Source organism: Pleurodeles waltl, chromosome 1_1 (assembly GCF_031143425.1).
Source record: "Pleurodeles waltl isolate 20211129_DDA chromosome 1_1, aPleWal1.hap1.20221129, whole genome shotgun sequence".
In the NCBI taxonomy this organism is placed as follows: domain Eukaryota; kingdom Metazoa; phylum Chordata; class Amphibia; order Caudata; family Salamandridae; genus Pleurodeles; species Pleurodeles waltl.
In genome coordinates, this window is record NC_090436.1 from 529,309,383 (window position 1) to 529,334,134 (window position 24,752).

The following is a 24,752-nucleotide window of genomic DNA, read 5'->3' on the forward strand; positions in this document are numbered from 1 at the left end:
TCAGTGCAAACTAAGGCACGTGCATCTCCTGGATTACTTATTCGGTGCAGGGGTAGATTAAGATGCCCCTCTCAGTGCCTGGCAGGATCGCCTTAATGAAAATGGTTATCCTGACTAAGCTACTGTACCCACTTCAAAATATTCCCATCTCACTTCACAAATCCTTCCTTTCCCACTTATGTTCCCTTATGATTACTTTTGTGTGGGCTGGCAATCAACCCTAGATTGGGTGGGCTAAGCTGCAAAAACCTCAATTCAAAGGGTGCTTTGTGGCATCGAATATTGAATTGTATTATGTAGTAGCCCAAGCACAGTTTGCTCACCACTGGATCCATAATGTTTGTTGGGCATCGAATGCAGATTAAGAATGTGGCCTGTTGGACACTGCTACCATTCAAATGTATCTGTACACCCGAACGTCCCATTCAGACTGGGATATTCATATGGCTAAATGCTCGAGCTGGGCGTTAACACGATTGGCTGATTGCTGGTGTGTTTGTCCCCGGTTCACAATGCAGGATGAAATTGTTCATTATCTGTATACCAGTATTGATTCTTACTCAGCGCTCCTTCCTGTGCTGGGGAGTATGCAGCTTTGCTTCATGGGAGGTCTGTTCCCCAACCATAGGTTCCTCTCTTTGGAGGAATTCATTGCCCCTCCAGAGGTAGATACGCTTAGTTACTACAACCTCAAACACGTCTTAAAGAGGTTTCTCCCTACCTTTCCAGGCACCCAGAGAATTTGCAGCTTTTGTCTTTACTACTGGCCGATCCTTCGACCACTCACATTGTCACCCACTTGTCCTCTATGATCTCTCAGGCTGCTTCTGAACTTGAATGGGATGTCCGTACGCAACAGTCAGCTAATGCAACCCTTGATATTACTCATAACCAAGTACGCTCAGGAAAGATATTTCTCCTAATGGATGGTATTGACTGATCCATTTTAAATATTTACATAGGGCCTACTGCATTCCTGCTAGTCTTCTCAGACATAGTCTGTCATCTTGCTCCCTTTCCCGTAGATGTGCCGCCCTCCCAGGGCTGGCTACTTCCATCTTGCATGGCTAGGCCCTAAAGTTGCTGCTTTTTGGGCTCAAGTGACACATGACAAACATCATGGTGGATGGAGTGGTGACTTTTACCCCTTTGTTGCTCCTACTGGGTGGAGTGATGATGCTCCTAAGTCCTGTAGGAACATATTGGTGATGGCATTCCTCTTGGGTCGGAGACGTGTTGCCTTGACTGACCTGGGGGGGCACAGGCGGCCCCGATTATAAGGGCTGGTTGAAAGATATGGTAATGTGTAGTCACCTTGCTGACTCAAATGCTACATTGCTTCTGCTCATCTCTAGGGCAAAAGACATCTGGGACCCTCTACGAGTCTATATACAAACTCAGGATGAGGCTAGACCATTGTGATAACCTTTTGTGCTCTGAGATAAATATTGTGCAGAGTATGTGTCTTCTTATGCTGACAAGGTGTTACACAATTTTTTATGTACCGACAGGGAAATTAATTGTAGAGCCAGGCGGCGGGGAGGGGATGGGGTGCTAGCACATGCATCTGAATAAATTATCAAGTTCAATATTGCACTCTTTGGGGGGGGGAGGGGAATGACATATGTAGTATTATGTTTGATTCTGGTTGGTTTCGGTTTTGGTGTCTATTCTAATGAACTTGTAAAACAATAAAAAAAGAAACCATTTGCAACTGGAAAAAAAAAAAAGGTGATTTCAATAAGAACGGCTGCTCTGGTAAACACAGAAAGGTCGAAAGTGCCAACAAATAACCTTTATCTTTGCTGGATCAAAGACAGAACAAACACATCCACATCTAATAGTTCAGCTTGCAACAGGCTTGTTACTGTTCCCACACCAGCCACAAATGTGTACCAGCTTTCGGCATTAACAGATTTTGCAGAAGGACACTTAGCTGCCAGGATGATATCTATAGATTCATAGGGTAGCTCGAATGCAGTCAACTGCCTTCGCACAATCTTCACACATTTAGGGCTACATTGCATAAGCCCAGATACAAGACCCTGCCCTACTGCTGCTAAAGAAGATCCTCTTAAAGCAGCAGCCTGATTGGAAGACAGATGCTTATGCCTAAATTAAACGTTCTGGGTACCACACTCTCCTGGCTCAATCTGGAGTCACTAAGATGACTTGGGCCCAGTCACTTCTTATCTTCCTCAGAACGCGGGGTAGAAAAACTAGCGTGGGGAGGCATGCAGGAGTCTTATGCCCCACTACTGGCTGAATGGATTTCCCAATAAGGCTCTCTCTCAGAGATACAATCACAAAAGTGTTGACATTGAGTGATCTTGGCAAATTGGGGCAGGGTTCTCCCCATTGCTGGAGATGCCCTGTGCAATTTCTAGGGGTAGCTGTTATTTGTGATCTGTTAGGCATCACTGGCTAACTTTGCTCACCTTCTCATTTTAAGAATCCGTGAGATGGTCTTTGATCACTGCCCAGCCTGTTGCTATACTATGTGGCGGTGATGGGGTTTGTGAGGACCTGAACTAGCCTCCTCTTGATGGACAGTAGGAAAGATTTCAACGCCAAGTGAAATGCCTACAACTCCAACAGATTGATGTTAAGGCAGTCTTCTGTCGGAGGTCGAAGTCATCTGATCTCCAACGCTCCCCAACTCAGAAGTTCTGATCACCAAGGCTGAGACCCTCTCTAAAGCTCCTTTCTACAAACAAGCCTACATTTTCTGCAGCAAAATGCACAAATGGTCCTCTGAAAGCCGCTGTGATGTAGGTGGAAAAGGCAGAAAGGTGAAAATGAATGGCAGGATGCAACTCTACTACACTGTGGCGGGACCCACCTGTCAGATGTTGAGGCTTGCTACCTGAGGAGAAAAGGAGTGATCCTGCCTCCCCAGGGTGGTCATGTGATACTAAAGAATAACTAAAGCAGCTTGGATGCTGCTGCCGGAGGGCCAGGGACTAGGAAGTTTGCTGGTCCCTGCTGCAGGACACTGTCTGTTTGATTCTCTACCTTGATCCCAAAAAGGTCTGAGGTGGCTGTTGTGGGAGCAGAGGTATTTTACACTGTCTGAAGAAGAAACTCCTAATGATGTCTTGAAAGGGGTGACAGTTTTGGGAATACCGCCTTGCGGGTGTAGAAAGACCAAGGAAGCATGAAGTGGATCTACTCTTTTTAAAGTGCTTGAGGGCAGAGTCAGCCTTCTTGTAAAGAGGCGAGGCCCCTGAAAAGGAATATCCATGAATGATGCCTGAGTATGATCCAAGATGTCCATGGACCTCATCCACATCTCGCGTCAGGGCACAAAGCTGGTGCTGACTGATTTTCCTAAGCAGTCTGTTGTGTACAGACCTCACAGGATGACATATATGGTTGCATCCTGATAATTTTGAATAGTCTGTTCCAACTTGGTGCAAAATTCTTATGGCAATGCAATTTATATCTCAGGGACTGAGACAGTCCATTGTCAGACCTCTTGGAGGTCTAGCTATCATCAATGTCATCATAATATTGTGGGGTGAATTTGGTCCCTTCATCACCATCATCACCAAAAGCTGATTGGCTCTGGTAAGTCTTTTCCAAAATGTTTTCTGAGCTCTGGAGGGCAGCTCCTTAGAAAAAGCACTGTCTTATGAGAGCCAGAATGTAGGAACTGAGTTCAAGCGTGGCATTGGCTGAGGTCAGGACTGATTTAACTCAGACAGAACATTGGGACTGACATCCTCCTCCAACGCCCACAACATCAACATTTCAGGAAGCAGCACAGATCACTGTGCCAAGCATGAAATCGGCTCTTAAGTTAGAGTTGAACTCAAAATAGGTAAAGGAGGCATACACGACACAGAGGATAGATCCACGGGCAGTAATCTGACTGGAGGCCTTTGAGGAGTTGTTTTGCTTTCACTAATGACTGGGCTGACAAAAATCTCTGGAATGCACTTCTTAGTTTAAAGAAGACATTTATTATTATTCCACCACGAGGTTCCTAAAAAAATTATGGAGATTAGTAGGTCAAAGGTACATGTTTAAAAATAGTCACAGCAATGAAAGGAAAATATATCAAAGTGCTTCCCAACTGCAATGTACACAGCAAATATATGTGATTATATTGTAGCATAATTGTGAAGCAAAGGATAAAGTACAAATTAATCAACATAGGGCCTGCCAAGCTCTTCATCTTTCTCATGCCAGCAAGAAGACGACCCCTGTTCAACTGCGAGAAAGAGATATCCACCCTCACTTGACAAGTGTGTGTGCCAGGCATTTGACATCCAATCCTGACCGAGGTCTCGGAAATTCCCCTCGCTACTGACCAGGGCCACCTTTTTATAGCTTAAACAATCATGGAAAAAGCCTTCTGAAAGGCCCTCCCACTTCAGATAGAAATATTCAAAACATGCTGGCTACTGTAGGTCAGAGTTAGCAGAAAAATGTTGAACTGGCCAACTTTTCAAGGCCCACCTTCCAAGGCCAACCTGTTCCCTGCACTGAAGAAAAACAAAAAATATGTGCTCTCTTATCATGCTATCATGTTCGGAAAGAGAAAATACGAAAAACAATCTTAGTTTACCATGTGGAAAAACACAGCTCATCTACAATGTCTCAACTGTAATGTCTAACGCCACGATAAAGCCAACAGGCAGCTAAACTGAATACAAAATGTAATCGGCAACTGGTGAACATTGAACAACTAATATGCACAGTGGTGAAACACAGTCAGTGGTCAAACCTACCTATTTTCACTACAGGAGCCTGAAGAGGTACCAGAGGGAGCCGATGCACGCTTGGAATTCTTGAGTTTCTTTTTTAAATTTACCCGAAGGCTTGGATTGTGGCGACATGTCACAGAACCTATCCTATAAAGGGGAACTGGTCTGTGTCCTTGACTTTGAGTGGCTGTCATGTGGCTTCCTTTGGTGACTGGCAATATAAAGTTTGGCCTCATGTTCTGCCATTGGGGCATCGGGTCACACTCCATGCCAGACTTGGAGTCAGGGCCCAACCTCAAACATCACAGACACGCAAAGTGGGAATTTGTCAGAGACATTTCCTTGCAACAGTCCCTCCAAGACTTAAATCCTGTAGTTTTAGGAGGGGACATATTACTTTACACACTGGAAAGAAATGTTAGAGAAACAAAAAGTCACGAAGTGATGAGAAAAAAGTAGGCGCAAGCTCTGGATCTGTGTACATCGGGGACAAGGGGTGGGTGCATGGGGAGGAAAACTGATGGTCAGCGCGATTGGATGGCACCTATAAGCTACTCCACTCATCACTGCAGTGGCAGGGTGTAGTGGATTCATCATGAAGCTGCATGACAATCGAGTGGCATGCAGGGCCTATGCTAAATAATCTTACAGATCCAGTGTGGGGGTATTTTAAAGGTGAGGAATCTGTAGTCAGAAGTATCCATCAAAATAAGAATAGTTTGTGGTGAGACCGCTGTACAAAAATGGCATAAACATACTATACAAATTACTGGTAAACTTACAGAACACACCCAAACTCTCATACAAAAGATTAGGGAAAGAGTTACAAATAACTGTTGAGGATGATGCATGGTTGAACATGTGGTTCAGGGCTACAACTGTGTTGTTATTCACTCCACATAAAGTGAGTATTAACTTAATTATGGGTTGTGCTTAGCCGCAGTAGGGCTCTATGCTCTGTTTGTGTTATCCGAAAGATGTTCATATGTGGTGGAAGTGCAGAGAAAGAAAAAAAAATGCTGGAGAGGAATAACAGGCCAAGTTATACAAATAACAGTGACATAACTGAAATGTTATCCATTTATGTGTTTCATGGGCATACAGGTGAATACTCATAAAACCTCACACTACAACAGTGTACCACTGGAAACAGCTCACTATTCCTCCATTGGTAAAGTGGTGGTCTAAACGTTGCACCATTTATACAACAGAAAAATAAACTAACATCATACAAAACAGAGTGAATAATTTAACACATATGCAAAAGAAACAGTCTAACACATGTTGGCAATTTTACATAGATCAGGCTTATGCCACCCAAGTTCACCATCTGACACACACTACTTAGAAGAAAAAGAAAATGTATGAGACTGTACTGGCAAAAAAATTCAGAGAAGAAACACTACACTTCTATAAATGACTAACGCCTTGTCTTTTTTTCCAATAAAAGTGTATATTGGTGTTAAGACAAGTACTTTTAAATGAATCAGAGTGTCACATAAAAATAGTGAAGTTTCGAGTCTAGAAATGCTGACTCTGTAACGAAAATTATGTTGGAACACACTGTACCATTTTTGTATGCTGTTAAAAAAATATATATATATTTATAAAATGTGAAAAAAATAAAGTTTTGTGGGCATATCAGTTTATAATCAGTGGCGCTGCAGTGTTTAGTCCAGTTAGTGTAATGCTAGAAAGAGTGCCTGGCAACAAGGAAGCTCACGGATGATCAGATAGACAAAGATGGCCAGTGGAGTAACTGAGGCAGGCAATGCAAAGCGTGCAGAAAGTGTATTAATAATGGTATGACATGAGATTAGGCGAGTAGGAGGTACATTAAGGAAGGCCAAAGGGTCAGATTAAAGAAAAGAATGAATACGGATATAGGAGCTCTAAGTGGTTGAAGTATTGAGTAATTCCATTAGGCGGAGAGATGGAAGAGTGTGGCATTTCAGTCGCGTAACATTAGGTGATAAACAAGCATTGGAAATTGATGAGAATGAAATAAACGGCAGTGAGAGATGACAGGATATGTAAACATTCTCTGAAGAAAGTGTGGAAAAATGGAAAGTGTAAAGAGAGGGGCGGCAGACAGACTGCAAATTGTTATAATACAGAGGTGAGTGCAGAGGGTTAAGATGGGGTACAAGAACAAAGGTTGATTGATCTCAGACTGGATGAGTGTTACGTGAAAGAAGGACTAAGACCTAAAAAAGTCATAAAAATACTGATCAAATGAAAGGATTTTCTTTGTAAATAAATATTACAGATACTACACCATAATGTACATAGTGAGCTCCTAAACTGTATGCACTGCATTTATTGCCGCTACAAGGGTGTTTATTTTTTTTTTTTTACTGTTTGAACATAAGGTGTGTGTGGCTAGTTCCTTTGATGTTGCTTCATTAAGAGTATCGTTAATATTGTCTTAGAATGCCAGTATGTGCTGGAGTTTTGGAGAGGTAAAGTGTGCTAGGGTGTGCTACAATTAAGTTAATTGTTGATAACCCGCTATGCATATTCATTAAGAAGGTGAAAACTTTCAGAAAGCTCTCAACAACTAACTAAAGCAGAAGTATATGCCACTGCAGGGACACCTCAAGTGGGACACCACTACCATGAGTGTTAAAATCCGAAGAAGCTGGCGTCATCCTACAGACATCATATTTTTGCTAATCCTGTACTCTCCCAACCAGAAACTATGTATTTCTTGTGCAGGGCCCAGCCTTTATATGGAGATATTTCACATGGAGAACATTTCAGTACAACATTGACACTTTAACTAATATAACTTAGTTAAATCATGTAAGTGATGTATTGCTTAAATGCCCAACTTACCTCAATGTTTTCATTTACAATGTACAAAATTCCTAAATTGGTCCAAGCTGCAACATTCTAGAACAAAAACAAGACACATAAAAATATAAAAGAGACAACAGCTCTAATGAAATCCCAAATATATGGACCATTGTACTTACATTTTGCTCTGACTGGATTGATTTGATAAAGGCGTGTTGAGCAAGAGCATAGTTTGCGATTTCTGAAATTGAGAAGTTTAAAATATGAGATAATGCAACAACACAACAGAGATATTCACATTCATAAACACATGCATATAACAAAGGTCCAGCTGTGATGCTAAGATTATTTCAGAGAACACATTGGGGCTTTGGGGGCAAGAGAATAGCAATTGCTTACTGCCACTAGCTGCATCATTACTAACTAAGGATACTATACAGGCTAGAAGCTAGATAATTTATGAGTGCTAAGTTCACAATACAATTTTTATCAAAATATCAATTTGCCACAGTATTAAAGAGTAATTGTGAATGAGGTGCCTTCACAATACATAACAAGTGTTTTAGACCATTTAAACCGGTGTGTTTTTGTGGCTTTCAATTCGGGGCAAATACATTTACATGGCTCTATCTACTTGAGAAGCTTTCAGGGACAAAAAAATATGAAGTAGTGAACACTTAAGAACGGGATGGAACTTCACTTCCTACTGGTTAATTGTAGGAAGTTGGCTCAGTATATACAATTTCAAAGTAAGAAATAGTGTGCACAGAATCCAAGGGTTCCCCTTAGACGTAAGATAGTGGCAAAAAGAGATAATTCTAATGCTCTATTTTGTGGTAGTGTGGTCGAGCAGTAGGCTTATCAGAGGGTAGTGTTAAGCATTTGTTGTACACACACAGGCAATAAACGAGGAACACACTCTCAAAGACTTACTCCAGGCCAATAGGTTTTTATATTGAAAAATATATTTTCTTAGTTTATTTTAAGAACCACAGGTTCAAGATTTACAAGTAATACTTTAAATGTAAGGTACTTCACTTAGATACTTTAGGAACTTTGAATAAAAGCAATATCATATACAGTCTTTGTAAAAATGGCAATAAGCTATTTTCAAAGTGGACACAGTGAACAGATCAACAGTTCCTGGGGGAGGTAAGTAAAGGTTAGGTTTGCAGGTAAGTAAAACACTTACAGTCTCAAAGTTGGGGCCAAGGTAGCACACCGATGGGGGTTCAAGGCAACCCCAAAGTTACCACACCAGCAGCTCAGGGCCGGTCAGGTGCAGAGGTCAAAGAGGAGCCCAAAACACATAGGCTTCAATAGAGAACAGGGGTGCGCCGGTTCCAGTCTGCCAGCAGGTAAGTTCCCGAGTCTTCGGGGGGGCACACAAGCAGGCACAGAAAGTACACCCTCAGCGGCACAGGGGCGGCCGGTTGCAGTGTGCAAACAGGCATCGGGTTTTAGGTAGGAAGTAATGGAGGGACCCAGGGGTCACTTCAACAATGCAGGCAGGCACAGGGGGGCTCCTCGGGGTAGCCACCACCTGGGATAGGCAGAGGGTCGCCTGGGGGTCGCTCCTGCACTGGAGTTCGGTTCCTTCAGGTCCTGGGGGCTGCGGTGCAGTATTGGTTCCAGGTGTCGGGTCCCTTGTTACAGGCAGTTACGGTCAGGGGGAGCCTCTGGATTCTCTCTGCTGGCGTCACTGTGGGGGCTCAGGAGGGTCGTCTCTGGTTACTCATGGGCTCGCAGTCGCCAGGAAGGCTTCCCTGAGGTGTTGGTTTTCTGCAGGTCGAGCCGGGAGCGTCGGGTGCAGAGTGGAAAGTCTCACGCTTCTGGCGGGAAACGTGAAGTCTTTAAAGTTGTTTCTTTGTTGCAAGAAAGTTGCAGGTTGTTGAACAGGGCCGCTTCTCACGGGAGTTTCTTGGTCCTTGGGTGAAGGGCAGTCCTCTGAGGCTTTAGAGGTCGCTGGTCCCTGTTGGATGCGTTGCTGTTGCAGTTTTCTTCGAAGTTGGGAAAAAGGCCGGTAGGGCTGGCGCCAAAGCAGTTGTCGTCTCAGTCTTCACTGCAGGTGGGTGACTCCTCCTTGTTTTTCTCATTATCTCCTCCAGCTTTGCCGCCAAAAGTGGGAGCAGTGGCCGGAGGGGTGGGCATCTCCACTAGCTGGGATGCCCTGGGGCACTGTAACAAAAGGGGTGAGCCTTTGAGGCTCACCACCAGGTGTTACAGTTCCTGCAGGGGGAGGTGAGAAGCACCTCCACCCAGTACAGGCTTTGTTCCTGGCCACAGAGTGACAAAGGCACTCTTCCCATGTGGCCAGCAACATGTCTGGTGTGTGGCAGGCTGGCAGAAACTGGTCAGCCTACACTGGAAGTCGGGTATGTTTTCAGGGGGCATCTCTAAGATGCCCTCTGGGTGTATTTTACAATACATTGTGCACTGGCATCAGTGTGCATTTATTGTGCTGAAAAGTTTGATACCAAACTTCCCAGTTTTCAGTGTAGCCCTTATGGTACTGTGGAGTTCGTGTTTGACAAACTCCCAGACCATATACTCTTATAGCTACCCTGCACTTACAATGTCTAAAGTTTTGCTAAGACACTGTAGGGGCATAGTGCTCATGCACCTATGCCCTCACCTGTGGTATAGTGCACCCTGCCTTAGGGCTGTAAGGCCTGCTAGAGGGGTGACTTACCTATGCCACAGGCAGTGTGAGGTTGGCATGGCACTCTGAGGGGAGTGCCATGTTGACTTAGTCATTTTCTCCCCACCAGCACAAACAAGCTGAGAGGCAGTGTGCTTGTGCTGAGTGAGGGGTCCCTAGGGTGGCACAAGACATGCTGCAGCCCTTAGAGACCTTCCCTGGCATCAGGGCCCTTGGTACCAGGGGTACCAATTACAAGGGACTTACCTGAGTGCCAGGGTTGTGCCAATTGTGGAGACAAAGGTACAGTTTAGGGAAAGAACACTGGTGCTGGGGCCTTGTTAGCAGGGTCCCAGCACACTTTCAAATCATAACTTAGCATCAGCAAAGGCAAAAAGTCAGGGGGTAACCATGCCAAGTAGGCATTTCCTTACAGTAAAGAAAAAAACAAAACCACAGAAAAATGCAATATGCTTTCTTGATGCCTACAAGACCACCAATCTGTCACCAGCAGATTATGGTAGCTGTATTCCAAACTTTTATGCTCATTAACAAATGAGAGCTGCAGCAAGTTTGCCCCTTCCGCTATCACAGAAAGCTTTCATTCAGACAATCAACAAGATAAGTGTTCTTGGCAATAGGCAGGTGATACATGAAATTATTTGTCTGTCCTATACTTAGGCACTCAGGACTGACAAAGAAGGACAGAAGCACTAGGAATGATGCAAGTTAACTTTAGAATGACTGGCATGAAAATCAGAGTACTTTTGTGTGCAATCATCACAGTTATTTCTCAGAAGGGAGAAAAGCCCCCAGTGATGATTAGCAGATCAATATCTGACCATTCTGGATGCAAACTTAGTTGTGGTGGTTAATCACAGCTGAAGGAATGGTGATGTAGCAATGCTGTCAGTGCCGCTGGGTGCTAAACATCCAACCTCTCTTTTAGCTCCTATTCTAGTGGATACCACCATCATTCAGCATGGGAAGGGATATTTACAAGTACCTATTTATGGAAAGCTTAATTGATGGTTATTGGATTATCAGCAGACGTGAAGTTTATATAATTTAATTACCAGATGGCAAAACGCTACAGTCCTGAACTGTCCCAACCTCAAACAAGTGGGAGATTTCCCAAGAACTAGCAATAAACAGCACCCTAAAGCTCCCATTAGGAATGGCCCCGTAATCAGATCTGCGTAGAAAACTGGCAAAACGGGAATACACGCAGTTCGATGTTACATCATCTGGTATGTGCCCCTTCTTCACAACGACAAATCCTCTTAGTCGGAAATGGTGGACTCGGGACAGGAACGCCAGGTTATTTGAAACAGGCACCTCACTGTTAACGTCAGAACCGATGCCACTTCTTTTGAGCAACATTATTTCTCTGCCCTGCATGTTTTTTATTTACATTATATTACTTTAGATTAAATTAGATTAAACGCCATGCAGAGGGCACTGGAATACTTTCTCGGTATTGCACCGGTGTATATGCCTCTAATTCACATAGTGGGGGTCTTTATGTATCAGGTGTTTCACAAATAGGCTCCAACACATATTGACTCTATTCACAATTAAAGCAAGTAATTAAGAAACATACATAAGAGTTAGAAAAAGATTCAAAAGGCTTGACTGAAGGGAGACATGACAAACGTCCTTGAGTTAGCTGGTCGTCACTGACAAACATGCATAGATTTAAATGCCTATCTAAAGCACTCGGGAAAGAAGCTTCTGATACAAGAATGAAAATGTCACTTACCCAGTGTACATCTGTTCGTGGCATTAGTCGCTGCAGATTCACATGTTGAGCACAGTCCGCTGCCTGGTGTTGGGCTCGGAGTATTACAAGTTGTTTTTCTTCGAAGAAGTCTTTTTTGGTCACGGGACCGAAGGACTCCTCCCTCTTCGGCTCCATTGCGCATGGGCGTCGACTCCATCTTAGATTGTTTTCCCCGCAGAGGGTGAGGCTGGAGTTGTTTGCTATAAATAGTGCCCATGCAATGGAGTGAATACGTATGTACATAAAAAGTTTATAATAATTATTTACAAATGTACAAATGTTTAAGATTTAAGATTTACTTCTAAACGGTTACAGGCTTCCCGGGGAGGCGGGAGGGCACATGTGAATCTGCAGCGACTAATGCCACGAACAGATGTACACTGGGTAAGTGACATTTTCAGTTCGATGGCATATGTTGCTGCAGATACACATGTTGAGCATAGACTATAAAGCAGTTACCTCCCCTAAAAGCGGTGGTTTAGCCTGTAGGAGTTGAAGTAGTTTGGAATAATGTTCTTAGTACAGCTTGGCCCACTGTAGCTTGTTGTGCATTTAGTACATCTACACAGTAGTGTTTAGTAAATGTATGAGGCGTAGACCAGGTTGCAGCCTTACATATTTCGCTCATAGGAATGTTTCCTATAAAGGCCATTGTAGCACCTTTCTTTCTGGTTGAGTGTGCCTTTGGTGTAATAGGCAATTCTCTCTTGGCTTTAAGATAGCATGTTTGAATACATCTGACTATCCATCTAGCAATGCCTTGTTTAGAGATTGGATTTCCTATGTGTGGTTTTTGAAAAGCTATGAACAGTTGTTTTGTTTTCCTGATTAACTTTGTTCTGTCAATGTAGTACATTAGTGCTCTTTTGATGTCTAATGTATGTAGTGCCCTTTCAGCCACGGAATCTGGCTGTGGGAAGAACACTGGTAATTCTACTGTTTGATTTAAATGGAATGGTGAGATTACTTTTGGTAGAAATTTTGGATTTGTTCTTAGAACTATTTTATTTTTGTGTATTTGAATAAATGGTTCTTGTATGGTAAATGCCTGTATTTCACTTACTCTTCTGAGGGATGTGATTGCAATGAGAAATGCGACTTTCCACGTTAAATATTGCATTTCACAGGAATGCATGGGTTCAAAAGGTGGACCCATGAGTCTTGTCAAGACGATGTTAAGGTTCCATGAAGGAACTGGTGGTGTTCTTGGTGGTATAATTCTTTTTAGCCCTTCCATGAATGCTTTAATAACTGGTATTCTAAATAGAGACGATGAATGAGTAGTTTGTAGGTAAGCAGATATTGCTGCGAGGTGTATTTTTATAGATGAAAAAGCGAGGGTTGCTTTTTGCAAATGTAGTAAGTATCCCACTATGTCCTTTGTAGAGGCATGCAATGGTTGGATTTGATTGGTATGGCAGTAGCAAACAAATCTTTTCCACTTAGATGCATAGCAGTGTCTAGTGGAAGCTTTTCTAGCTTGTTTTATGACCGCCATACATTCTTGTGTGAGGTCTAAGTGTCCGAATTCTAGGATTTCAGGAGCCAAATTGCTAGATTCAATGATGCTGGGTTTGGATGCCTGATCTGTTGTTTGTGTTGTGTTAACAGATCTGGTCTGTTGGGTAGTTTGACATGCGGTACTAGTGAAAGGTCTAGTAGAGTTGTATACCAAGGTTGTCTTGCCCATGTGGGTGCTATCAGTATGAGTTTGAGTTGGTTTTGACTCAATTTGTTTACTAGATATGGAAGGAGAGGGAGGGGGGAAAAGCGTATGCAAATATCCCTGACCAACTCATCCATAGAGCATTGCCTTGTGATTCGCGGTGTGGGTACCTGGATGCGAAGTTTTGGCATTTTGCGTTTTCTTTTGTTGCGAACAAATCTATCTGGGGTGTTCCCCAAATTTGAAAGTAATTGTTCAGAACTTGGGGGTGAATTTCCCATTCGTGGACTTGTTGGTGATCTCGCGAAAGGTTGTCTGCTAGTTGGTTTTGGATCCCTGGAATAAATTGTGCTATTAGGCGAATGTGGTTGTGAATCGCCCACTGCCATATTTTTTGTGTTAGGAGACACAATTGTGTTGAGTGTGTTCCTCCTTGTTTGTTTAAATAATACATTGTTGTCATGTTGTCTGTTTTGACAAGAATGTATTTGTGTGTTATTATGGGTTGAAAGGCTTTTAACGCTAGAAATACTGCTAACAGTTCTAGGTAATTTATATGAAATTTTGTTTGGTGTACGTCCCATTGTCCTTGAATGCTGTGGTGATTGAGGTGTGCTCCCCACCCTGTCATGGAAGCATCTGTTGTTATAACGTATTGAGGCACTGGGTCCTGAAATGTCCGCCCTTTGTTTAAATTGTTGCTGTTCCACCATAGAAGCAAGAGGTATGTTTGGCGGTCTACCAACACCAGATCTAGAAGTTGACCCTGTGCTTGTGACCATTGTGATGCTAGGCACTGTTGTAAGGGTCGCATGTGTAGTCTTGCGTTTGGGACAATGGCTATGCATGATGACATCATGCCTAGAAGTTTTAGCACAAATTTTGCTTGTATCTTTTGGTTTGGAAACATAGCACTTATTAACTTGTGGAATGCTTGAACTCTTTGTGGACTTGGAGTGGCAATTCCTTTTGATGTGTTGATGGTTGCCCCTAGATATTGTTGTGTCTGACACGGTTCGAGGTGTGACTTTGTATAGTTGATGGAGAAACCCAGTTTGTGAAGGGTTTGTATGACATATGTGGTGTTGTTTGTGCACTTTCTTACTGTGTTGGTCTTGATTAGCCAATCGTCTAGGTAAGGAAACACATGTATTTGTTGTCTCCTGATATGTGCTGCTACTACTGCTAGACATTTTGTGAATACTCTTGGTGCAGTTGTTATTCCGAATGGCAACACCTTGAATTGGTAATGTATTCCTTTGAATACGAACCTTAGGTACTTTCTGTGAGAAGGATGTATCGGTATATGAAAGTACGCATCTTTTAGGTCTAATGTGGTCATGTAATCTTGCTGTTTGAGCAGTGGAATGATGTCTTGTAGTGTGACCATGTGAAAGTGGTCCGATATGATGTAGGTATTTAGTGTCCTGAGATCTAATATTGGTCTTAATGTTTTGTCTTTTTTTGGAATTAGAAAGTACAGGGAGTAAACTCCTGTGTTTTTTTGTTGTACTGGTACTAATTCTATTGCATCCTTTTGCAGTAGTGCTTGAACTTCTAGTCCTAAAAGTTCTAAATGTTGTAGTGACATTTTGCGTGTTTTTGGAGGGATGTTTGGTGGGAATTTGTGGAATTCTATGCAATAGCCATGTTGGATTATTGCTAGTACCCAATTGTCTGTTGTAATCTGCTGCCAAGATTGGTAGAATTGGCTTAGTCTTCCCCCCACTGGTGTTGAGTGAAGGGGTTGTGTGACTTGAAAGTCATTGTTTAGGTGGAGGTGTTTTTGGAGTTTGGAATTTTCCCCTACTCCTTGGGAATTGACCCCCTCTATATCCCCTGAAACCTCCCCTTTGGAATGAACCCTGATAGGGTGTGGTTCTTGTTTGTTGGCTGGTGGTGTCTGTGGGTTGGCCACGAAACCCCCCTCTAAATGGAGTTTTTCTAAAAGAGCCTCTGCTCTGCGGGGAGTAGAGTGCGCCCATGACTTTGGCCGTGTCTGTGTCCTTTTTAAGTTTTTCAATGGCTGTGTCCACTTCAAGGCCAAAAAGTTGTTTTTCGTTGAAGGGCATATTAAGGACAGCCTGCTGGATTTCAGGTTTGAAGCCTGAAGTGCGTAGCCAAGCGTGTCTCCTTATGGTGACAGCAGTGTTGACTGTTCTTGCTGCAGTATCGGCTGCGTCCATTGAAGAGCGGATTTGATTGTTCGAGATTGTTTGTCCCTCTTCAACTATTTGCTGCGCCCTTTTTTGGTATTCCTGGGGAAGATGGTCTATGAGAAGTTGCATCTCATCCCAGTGTGCGCGGTCATATCGGGCTAGCAGCGCTTGAGAATTTGCGATGCGCCATTGGTTGGCTGCCTGTGATGCGACTCTTTTTCCTGCCGCATCAAATTTTCGGCTTTCTTTGTCCGGAGGTGGGGCGTCGCCAGATGTATGGGAATTTGCTCTTTTGCGAGCTGCCCCTACTACTACGGAGTCAGGTGGTAACTGCGAAGTAATAAACACTGGGTCTGTGGGTGGTGGTTTATATTTCTTATCCACCCTTGGGGTGATGGCTCTTGATTTTACGGGCTCTTCAAAAATTTGTTTTGCGTGCCGTAACATCCCTGGTAGCATTGGGAGACATTGATATTGGCTATGTGTAGCCGAGAGGGTGTTAAATAAAAAATCATCCTCTATAGGATCGGAATGCAGTTGGACATTGTGGAATTCTGCTGCCCTAGCCACCAGTTGCGAGTATGAGGTACTGTCCTCTGGCGGTGACGGCTTTGTGGGGTATGAATCGGGATCATTGTCCGGCACTGGGGTGTCGTATAAGTCCCAAGCGTCTTGATCCTGATTATCTGGACTTATAGTAGTTTGCGCTGGTGAGTGCATTTGTGGTGGAGTTTGTGCCGGCGATGCCTGTTGTGGTGGAGAGGGCGGAGGCGTGACTTTTTTAACCACTTTGGCTTGTGGTTGTGCATCATCCTTGAGAAATCCGATCCTTCTTTTTCTCATTATTGGGGGAAGGGTTGATATCTTCCCTGTGTCTTGTTGGATGTACAGTCTCTTTTGTGTGTAGTCTGATTCTACACTTTGGAGCTCTTGTCCAAATCTGTGCATCTGGCCACTTATTCCTTGTTCCTCTGTGTAGGAAGGAGGTGTGGAACTTTTCGGCGCCGAGAGAGAATCTTTTTTCGGCTTCGGTACGGACTGAATTTTTGTGGCTTTCGGCAGTGTGTCTCGGTGCCGATGTTTTTCGGTGCCGGCATCTTGTTTTTGCTTCTCGGAGCCGCTATCTTGGCTCCGAGGTTGCTCCATGGCGGTCCCTCGACCGGAGTCGGGTGTCTTCGCTATGGGCGTGCCCTTTTTCGGCGCCTTCGACGGGTCGCCGGTTTTATGGGTCGAGCCATGGCCTGTTGGCAGTGGCGTCCCCTGGGCTTTTGTTTTTTCGATGGTCTTTATTTTCGACGTCTTACTCACTGTTTGTTGTTGTTGTTCGACGTCGGAGTCTCCGGATTCTGAGTCCGGAACCGAGAATGTTTCCTCTTCGTCGTCGAAACGTTGTTTTGTCGGCGTGGACGCCATTTGTAGACGCCTGGCTCTTCGGTCCCGGAGTGTTTTTCTGGACCGGAAGGCTCGACAGGCCTCACAGGTATCCTCCTTGTGCTCGGGGGACAAGCACAAGTTACAGACCAAGTGCTGATCTGTATAAGGATACTTACTGTGACATTTTGGGCAGAAACGGAACGGGGTCCGTTCCATCGGCTTCGGCGTCACACGCGGTCGGGCCGACCAGGCCCCGATGGGGGATCGAAGCTACCCCAAAGTCTTCCGATGATCGATGTCGATGTACCTAACTATCCCGATACCGAACGGAACAATACCGACGCTTTCTTCCGAGATTCTGACTAACTTTCCGAACCGAAACACGGAGCGAAAAGGAACACGTCCGAACCCGACAGCGGAAAAAAACAATCTAAGATGGAGTCGACGCCCATGCGCAATGGAGCCGAAGAGGGAGGAGTCCTTCGGTCCCGTGACCAAAAAAGACTTCTTCGAAGAAAAACAACTTGTAATACTCCGAGCCCAACACCAGGCAGCGGACTGTGCTCAACATGTGTATCTGCAGCAACATATGCCATCGAACACTTGTATCCCTTCAGGATTTATCTGCAATTACTAAACTACAATATAGAGAATATCACTTAGTTGTTGCTCGTTGCACACATTCAAAAGCCATAACAATATTTTTTGAATGATACACTTTGAATGATGCACTTTGGAAATGGTCAGATGCCAGCTGTAATTTAGAGATTTACAAACAGATATATTTTTTATAATTCTACTTAAAACTCAGTGATATCAGGGAACAATTACCAACTAATGAGTCTATTGTAGATAAGGCACACAAGTATGGTATTACTCAATCACCAAACTTGTATCTTCCCTAATGATATACGTGGCCATTATCCACTGAAGACGTTTTCCAAATGGGCTATTTATCATACCACGGAACAACAGAGCCGTCAGCACAAATTACAGGCTATATCACTCAGTACAGCATCCCACATCAATTAGGTGATTCTAATTAACATAATAATATTATGAGGTGCACAATGAGCAATTAAAAATAAACACGGAACTAGACACCGTACTGCTTGAACTTCCAATCCGCAAATTTAAAAGCACTCCGAAACGGTCTTTCTCTAGGAGTGCATGGAAGCTCAGAACCTCTCTCCCACCTGGTAATATAACTAACCACTCCCTCAAAGTCTTCAACACTGAAATGAAAAAGCAACTATTCCAGCAACACCTTCTGAACTAGCTTCCATCTTGTAGGCCCAATCTCTGACTAGTTTCACTGTGAACAAGTGTGTGGTCTCACTCAAGAATGAGGGGCTCTGGCTAGCGGCCTCACTATGGAGCACAACACTCCTTCCTGTGTTCTACTCTTAGTACAAGGAGTATTCATGTATTCTTGGCCTTTGTTTATATCCGAGTCAGTGTCTACGTTCTGCCTTCTCACTTGCACTCTTTGTAACCTACTGCACATATGTTCCGACTGTCTTACTGTTTATCCAGCAAATGTTAGCTCAGCACACGTTTAAAACGCATTCCGTTCATTTGCTGCTGCTATTATCAACTGTGCAATGTCTGGAATTCCCTCTGTCACTCTATGCGCTGTTTGCGCTATACAAAATTACTAATAAATAAACAGGCAGAGACTTACCCGAGGAGCAGGCAACAACACCTAGAGAGTTCCAGTATAGATGGCTTTGACTGTCCAGCATTACTGCTTTTTTAAGACACTGTAAAAAAAGTATGTTATTTCACTGACTATATACTGGAGTAGCATATTAATTAGAACACTGCACAATAAAAACAGATAGACTGGCTAGGTTAAAAGAAAGCAAGGCAAAAATAAACGTATACAAAATAATTATATAACAAAGAAAAATTTAAATATGCCAGTAATAAGAACACATTCAACAAATTTGTATTCTTAATAATATTCAAACAACAAGCATTGAAGTTATTTGCCAAAGGTCAAATATTCGGCCACAGTTATGCTAGCTAGCAGGGCATTAAAGTTTAGCACAGCATTTTCAGAGAAGGTTCACTGCAAGGTTTTAGTTTTTGTATTGTGTCTAACTAAATGCTAGGAAGTAGAAACACTGATGGCACCTTTTAGGCAAGCCGGACACCTTCAACTCAATCCTAGTCCATGAGGGAAGCAAGTTGCATTGATCCAACACTGGTATTTGTACATTTATTTAGCAACAATTCACAAGATATTTCTACTAGAAATGTCTTACATAGGGTCAACATTGATAAATAGCGAAGTATTTCTCTTTTAGAAATGTATAAAGCACATGGCTGCACTAACAGGGCTTCCCAGAGCTAAAGGAAATGACTACTTAAAAACTGTCAACACAAATTTGGCAATGGGCTCAATGACAAGGTTTGAGGAACGCCAAAAGCTAAGAGAGATAGAGTTGGGGAGTATGATCTCAAGGTTACCTGGGTGGAGTGCTGTTCCAAAAAGGATGCAAACCATTGTTGTGGATGCCACATTCACTGAGTATTCTCAGGAGCACACGATAGGATACGGTGTCAAAAGCAGCACTCGGGTCAAGCAGAATCAGTGCCACAGTCCAAGAGTTCTCTGGGATTTTCAGTTGCCCCTAAGAGCACAGAGTCAGTACTGTGACAGGAGGAAATGTCTGACTGAGATGAATGCAAGAGGCTGATTCTAGGAAGGGAGTTTAAGGATTTTTGCTTGCAGCGGCCAGAGGGAGATCAGGCAATAATTCTCCAGTTTATTAGAATTCAGAGTAGGCTTTTTAAGCAATGGTAAATGACTGCTGTGTGCTTCCATGGCTGCAGGATGATGGCTGAACTTATAGATAAATTGAGAAGTTCAATCAGCGTCAGGAACAGTATGTGACTTGCCTTTTTTAATATCAAAGACATAGGATCTTGCAGACACCATTATCTGATGCAATTAAAAAACGTCTCAAAATATTCTGCATCAATTAGATTGAATGAAGACAGGCACCGATGATTGTTGAGACTCATTCACCATAAGAAAGAGGGCAAGCATATATAGCCAAAATTCTCCTAACAAAACTCAGCCAACTCACTGCACGCTTCCTCAGAGATTGGTGGAGTTTGTGTTTTATGAGTAGGGTCTCTCCAGGATTTTACAACAGAAAATCTTTCTCTGGCAGTCTTGGGAGGTCTCAACATTAGAAGCCAATCATGATTTTCGAATGGCTCTATGATAGTTTTTAATAGTGGTCATGTATTTTGCATGGGAGAGGGATCATAGGTTTTCTGCCACGGCTGTTGCAATTCATGGGTAAATTGGCATTCTTATCCAATTCCACCCAAGCATTAACAGCATAGGCCTGGAGCAAGCAGGACACTGGTATAGCATGGTGATATGTTGAACAAGGTGCAAGGATTCAAGGTCTTCAAGGTCTATAGACAGGTTAAATGCCACAGCGTAATTTACATCTTCAAAATGAAGATTAAGATCTCCAGGGATATTAACATTTGCAAATCTAAGCGCAAATGGAGAATTTGCTTCGGCTAGCACTATACAGGGAGTGCAGAATTATTAGGCAAGTTGTATTTTTGAGGATTAATTTTATTATTGAACAACAACCATGTTCTCAATGAACCCAAAAAACTCATTAATATCAAAGCTGAATATTTTTGGAAGTAGTTTTTAGTTTGTTTTTAGTTTTAGCTATGTTAGGGGGATATCTGTGTGTGCAGGTGACTATTACTGTGCATAATTATTAGGCAACTCAACAAAAAAAAATATATACCCATTTCAATTATTTATTATTACCAGTGAAACCAATATAACATCTCAACATTCACAAATATACATTTCTGACATTCAAAAACAAAACAAAAACAAATCAGTGACCAATATAGCCACCTTTCTTTGCAAGGACACTCAAAAGCCTGCCATCCATGGATTCTGTCAGTGTTTTGATCTGTTCACCATCAACATTGCGTGCAGCAGCAACCACAGCCTCCCAGACACTGTTCAGAGAGGTGTACTGTTTTCCCTCCTTGTAAATCTCACATTTGATGATGGACCACAGGTTCTCAATGGGGTTCAGATCAGGTGAACAAGGAGGCCATGTCATTAGATTTCCTTCTTTTATACCCTTTCTTGCCAGCCACGCTGTGGAGTACTTGGACGCGTGTGATGGAGCATTGTCCTGCATGAAAATCATGTTTTTCTTGAAGGATGCAGACTTCTTCCTGTACCACTGCTTGAAGAAGGTGTCTTCCAGGAACTGGCAGTAGGACTGGGAGTTGAGCTTGACTCCATCCTCAACCCGAAAAGGCCCCACAAGCTCATCTTTGATGATACCAGCCCAAACCAGTACTCCACCTCCACCTTGCTGGCGTCTGAGTCGGACTGGAGCTCTCTGCCCTTTACCAATCCAGCCACGGGCCCATCCATCTGGCCCATCAAGACTCACTCTCATTTCATCAGTCCATAAAACCTTAGAAAAATCAGTCTTGAGATATTTCTTGGCCCAGTCTTGACGTTTCAGCTTGTGTGTCTTGTTCAGTGGTGGTCGTCTTTCAGCCTTTCTTACCTTGGCCATGTCTCTGAGTATTGCACACCTTGTGCTTTTGGGCACTCCAGTGATGTTGCAGCTCTGAAATATGGCCAAACTGGTGGCAAGTGGCATCGTGGCAGCTGCACGCTTGACTTTTCTCAGTTCATGGGCAGTTATTTTGCGCCTTGGTTTTTCCACACGCTTCTTGCGACCCTGTTGACTATTTTGAATGAAACGCTTGATTGTTCGATGCTTCAGAAGCTGCATCCCTCTGCAAGATATCTCACTATTTTTGACTTTTCTGAGCCTGTCAAGTCCTTCTTTTGACCCATTTTGCCAAAGGAAAGGAAGTTGCCTAATAATTATGCACACCTGATATAGGGTGTTGATGTCATTAGACCACACCCCTTCTCATTACAGAGATGCACATCACCTAATATGCTTAATTGGTAGTAGGCTTTCGAGCCTATACAGCTTGGAGTAAGACAACATGCATAAAGAGGATGATGTGGTCAAAATACTCATTTGCCTAATAATTCTGCACTCCCTGTAATGCATCCCGCTTCTGATCCATGAGGGTGGTAGTTAACAGAGCCAGAAAAGGATAAATTATTGGACAGTAAAAGAGAAAACATTATGCCTTCCCGGTCAGGGAATGCAAGATCTTCTATGCTGCAGATGTGGATTGCTTTTAAAAACAATAATAATCCTCCCCCCTAATATCCATCGGTTTATGTTTGACAAGACACTACCACTCGGTAAGGGCTTGTGCTATACCTTCTGTGAAACAATAATTTAGCTATGTTTCCATTAGGAATAAGACACCAGGGTTATAATACATAACAAAGTTAAAAATATCAATTCTGTGTTTCAGTAGGGAGTCGCTGTTAAGACCAAAAAAGAGAAATGAAATCCAGTGGCGGCTGACATGCCTTCCTCTCATTGTCAGGAAGGTTTGGTGTGAACCTGTAGTTACAGTAAGTGCATACCATAGATGTGTTCATAGGATACAAAATGTGTGTGCATTCTGGTAAAGGAGCATTACTGATCAGGGGAATCCTGAAGAGGTTTGTTAAAAATTGGGACGGGGGCCTGGCTTGTGGGTGCAGAAAAAGTGCATAGGGTGGAAAACATAAACCAGATTGAGTTCTTTAAAAACAAGGCAGTTTCACTAGGAAGAGGCAAAAACAACAACAATACATTCATCCCTTCAATGGGAACCAAACACCCCACTGTAGCGCTTAACTCTCTCAGATTACCAGGCATTCTCAAGGGAGGTGGTGTGGGCTAGTATTCGCCATTCGCTAGGACACAATAACAACGCTCAATAAATAATTGTCCCGTTTGTGCTTTTCTTTGGAAAAGGAAAAGTACACTTATAACACACACATTACATAGTAACACGCAGTAATTTACAAATATACATAAGAGTGGTGGAAATACCTTTGGCAACATTATATCTGACCCTCCCCTAAATGGTCATGACCCCAAAAATTGCATTACTTGCCCTCATGTACAACAACAGGGGTGTGGAATTTATTAAAATATCTACTTGTCCAGGGGACAGGTTGCTTCTCAAATCTACTTGTCCTGTAAAAAGATCTACTTGTCCCTTTGGTGCCATGTAGTGTGGCGACACATTATGGCAGCAATCTCATTATGTAAGAGCTCTGATAATAGCCTCTCTGATTATGCCAGGGCTACTACCATAGTAGGGCTTGAATACTTGCGTTTCAATCCCTACTGTAGCAATTTCCTTATTTTGCCACCTTTCTGCAGATCTGCATACTGGGGCTGGAGGAAGCAGTAAGCAATAGTTCCAGGGCTGGAATGCCTTTGAGTCTGCAAACCTACTAACCTGCATGTTTTAAAGATTTTCACCAGCTTCTCTCTAATATTTTCCCATAATAAGAAAGGTTGGACATTTACTCCTGACAATGGCAGAATTAGAACTTCTTCCAGGGTTGGGAAGAAAGTGGCTGGAGGGAAAATGAACTTGCAAATGCTCAATAGATTTTCACATGAGCAAATCTACACATGCGTATTTACCCATGCTAAAATACAGTTCACCAATATTTGATAGGGGTACGACATATACCATGGGTGCACTTTTGTGACTTTAAGAATTTGGGGCCACATGTAGGTAGGTTCAGATTTGCGACCCACAAATTGCGAGTCAGAGCGACTCGCAATTTGAGATTTGCAAATCCGAATGTAGGATGGTGTCCCTGACACCATCTGTGATTCGCAAGGGCTTCGCAAATGCCCACCTAATGAATAATCATGAGGTTGGGTCGCATTTTTCGACCCCCTTGTGAATGGCGGCCCTCAAAGGGATAGTGGCCTGCTGGAGACAGCATACCACCATGTCTGTGACTGCTTTTCAATAAAGCAGTTTTTTGTTGTTGTTTTTTTTGTAATGCAGCCCGTTTTCCTAAAAGGAAAACGAGATGCATTACGAAAACGAAAAATGAAACGTTTTCGTTTCATTTGCCTACTCCGAAAAAATGTTTACAGTGACATTCACAATGGGGAAGGGGTCCCATTGGGACTCCTTCCCTTTTGCGAAAGTGTTAGCACCCATTTGAAATGGGTGCAAACTGCGATTGGTTTGCGCCCGCGTTCGCGGTCACAAAACAATCCTACATTGCACTGCGAGTCGCAATTAGGAAGGGAACACCCCTTCCAAATTGCGAGTCGCAAGCCCGTTTTGCGATTCGGTAACCAGGTTACCGAACCACAAAACTGGGTTTGTGCATCGCAATGTGCTTTTTGCACATCGCAAACAGCGAAAGTCGCTGTTTGCGACATGCAAAAAGCTACCTACATGTGGGTCTTGGTCCCTAATTAGGTCTGGTGTTAACTAAGACATTTTGTTTTTATTAAACTTCTATTTCTCTCTCTTTCGGCTGGCTTTACTATGAGTGATCGCATTCTGCTCTTCCACAAGGAGCATATTGGCACACAAAGTAGTTTTGTTCAGTGTCAGGAACTACAGTGGCAATCAGCGACGTAACGAAACTGGAGGGTGCCCCTTTGCAAAGAACATGGAGGAGCCCCCTCTCCAGACT

The 24,752-nt window shown here is 43.2% G+C and overlaps 1 protein-coding gene across 4 annotated transcripts in view; it reads right to left on the bottom strand.

The window, feature by feature from the left end:
• The window catches only part of SKIC3 (SKI3 subunit of superkiller complex), a 1,026,707-nt gene that overhangs the window by 627,672 nt on the left and 374,283 nt on the right, over positions 1–24,752 (bottom strand). For all 4 annotated transcript variants that reach the window (XM_069225585.1, XM_069225575.1, XM_069225607.1 and 1 more), the window contains exons 21-23: positions 18,819–18,897; positions 7,691–7,752; positions 7,551–7,607 (exon numbers count right to left, since the gene is read on the bottom strand). In XM_069225585.1, coding sequence (XP_069081686.1) covers positions 7,551–7,607; positions 7,691–7,752; positions 18,819–18,897 — 198 coding nt within the window. The remainder of the gene's footprint in view (positions 1–7,550; positions 7,608–7,690; positions 7,753–18,818; positions 18,898–24,752) is intronic.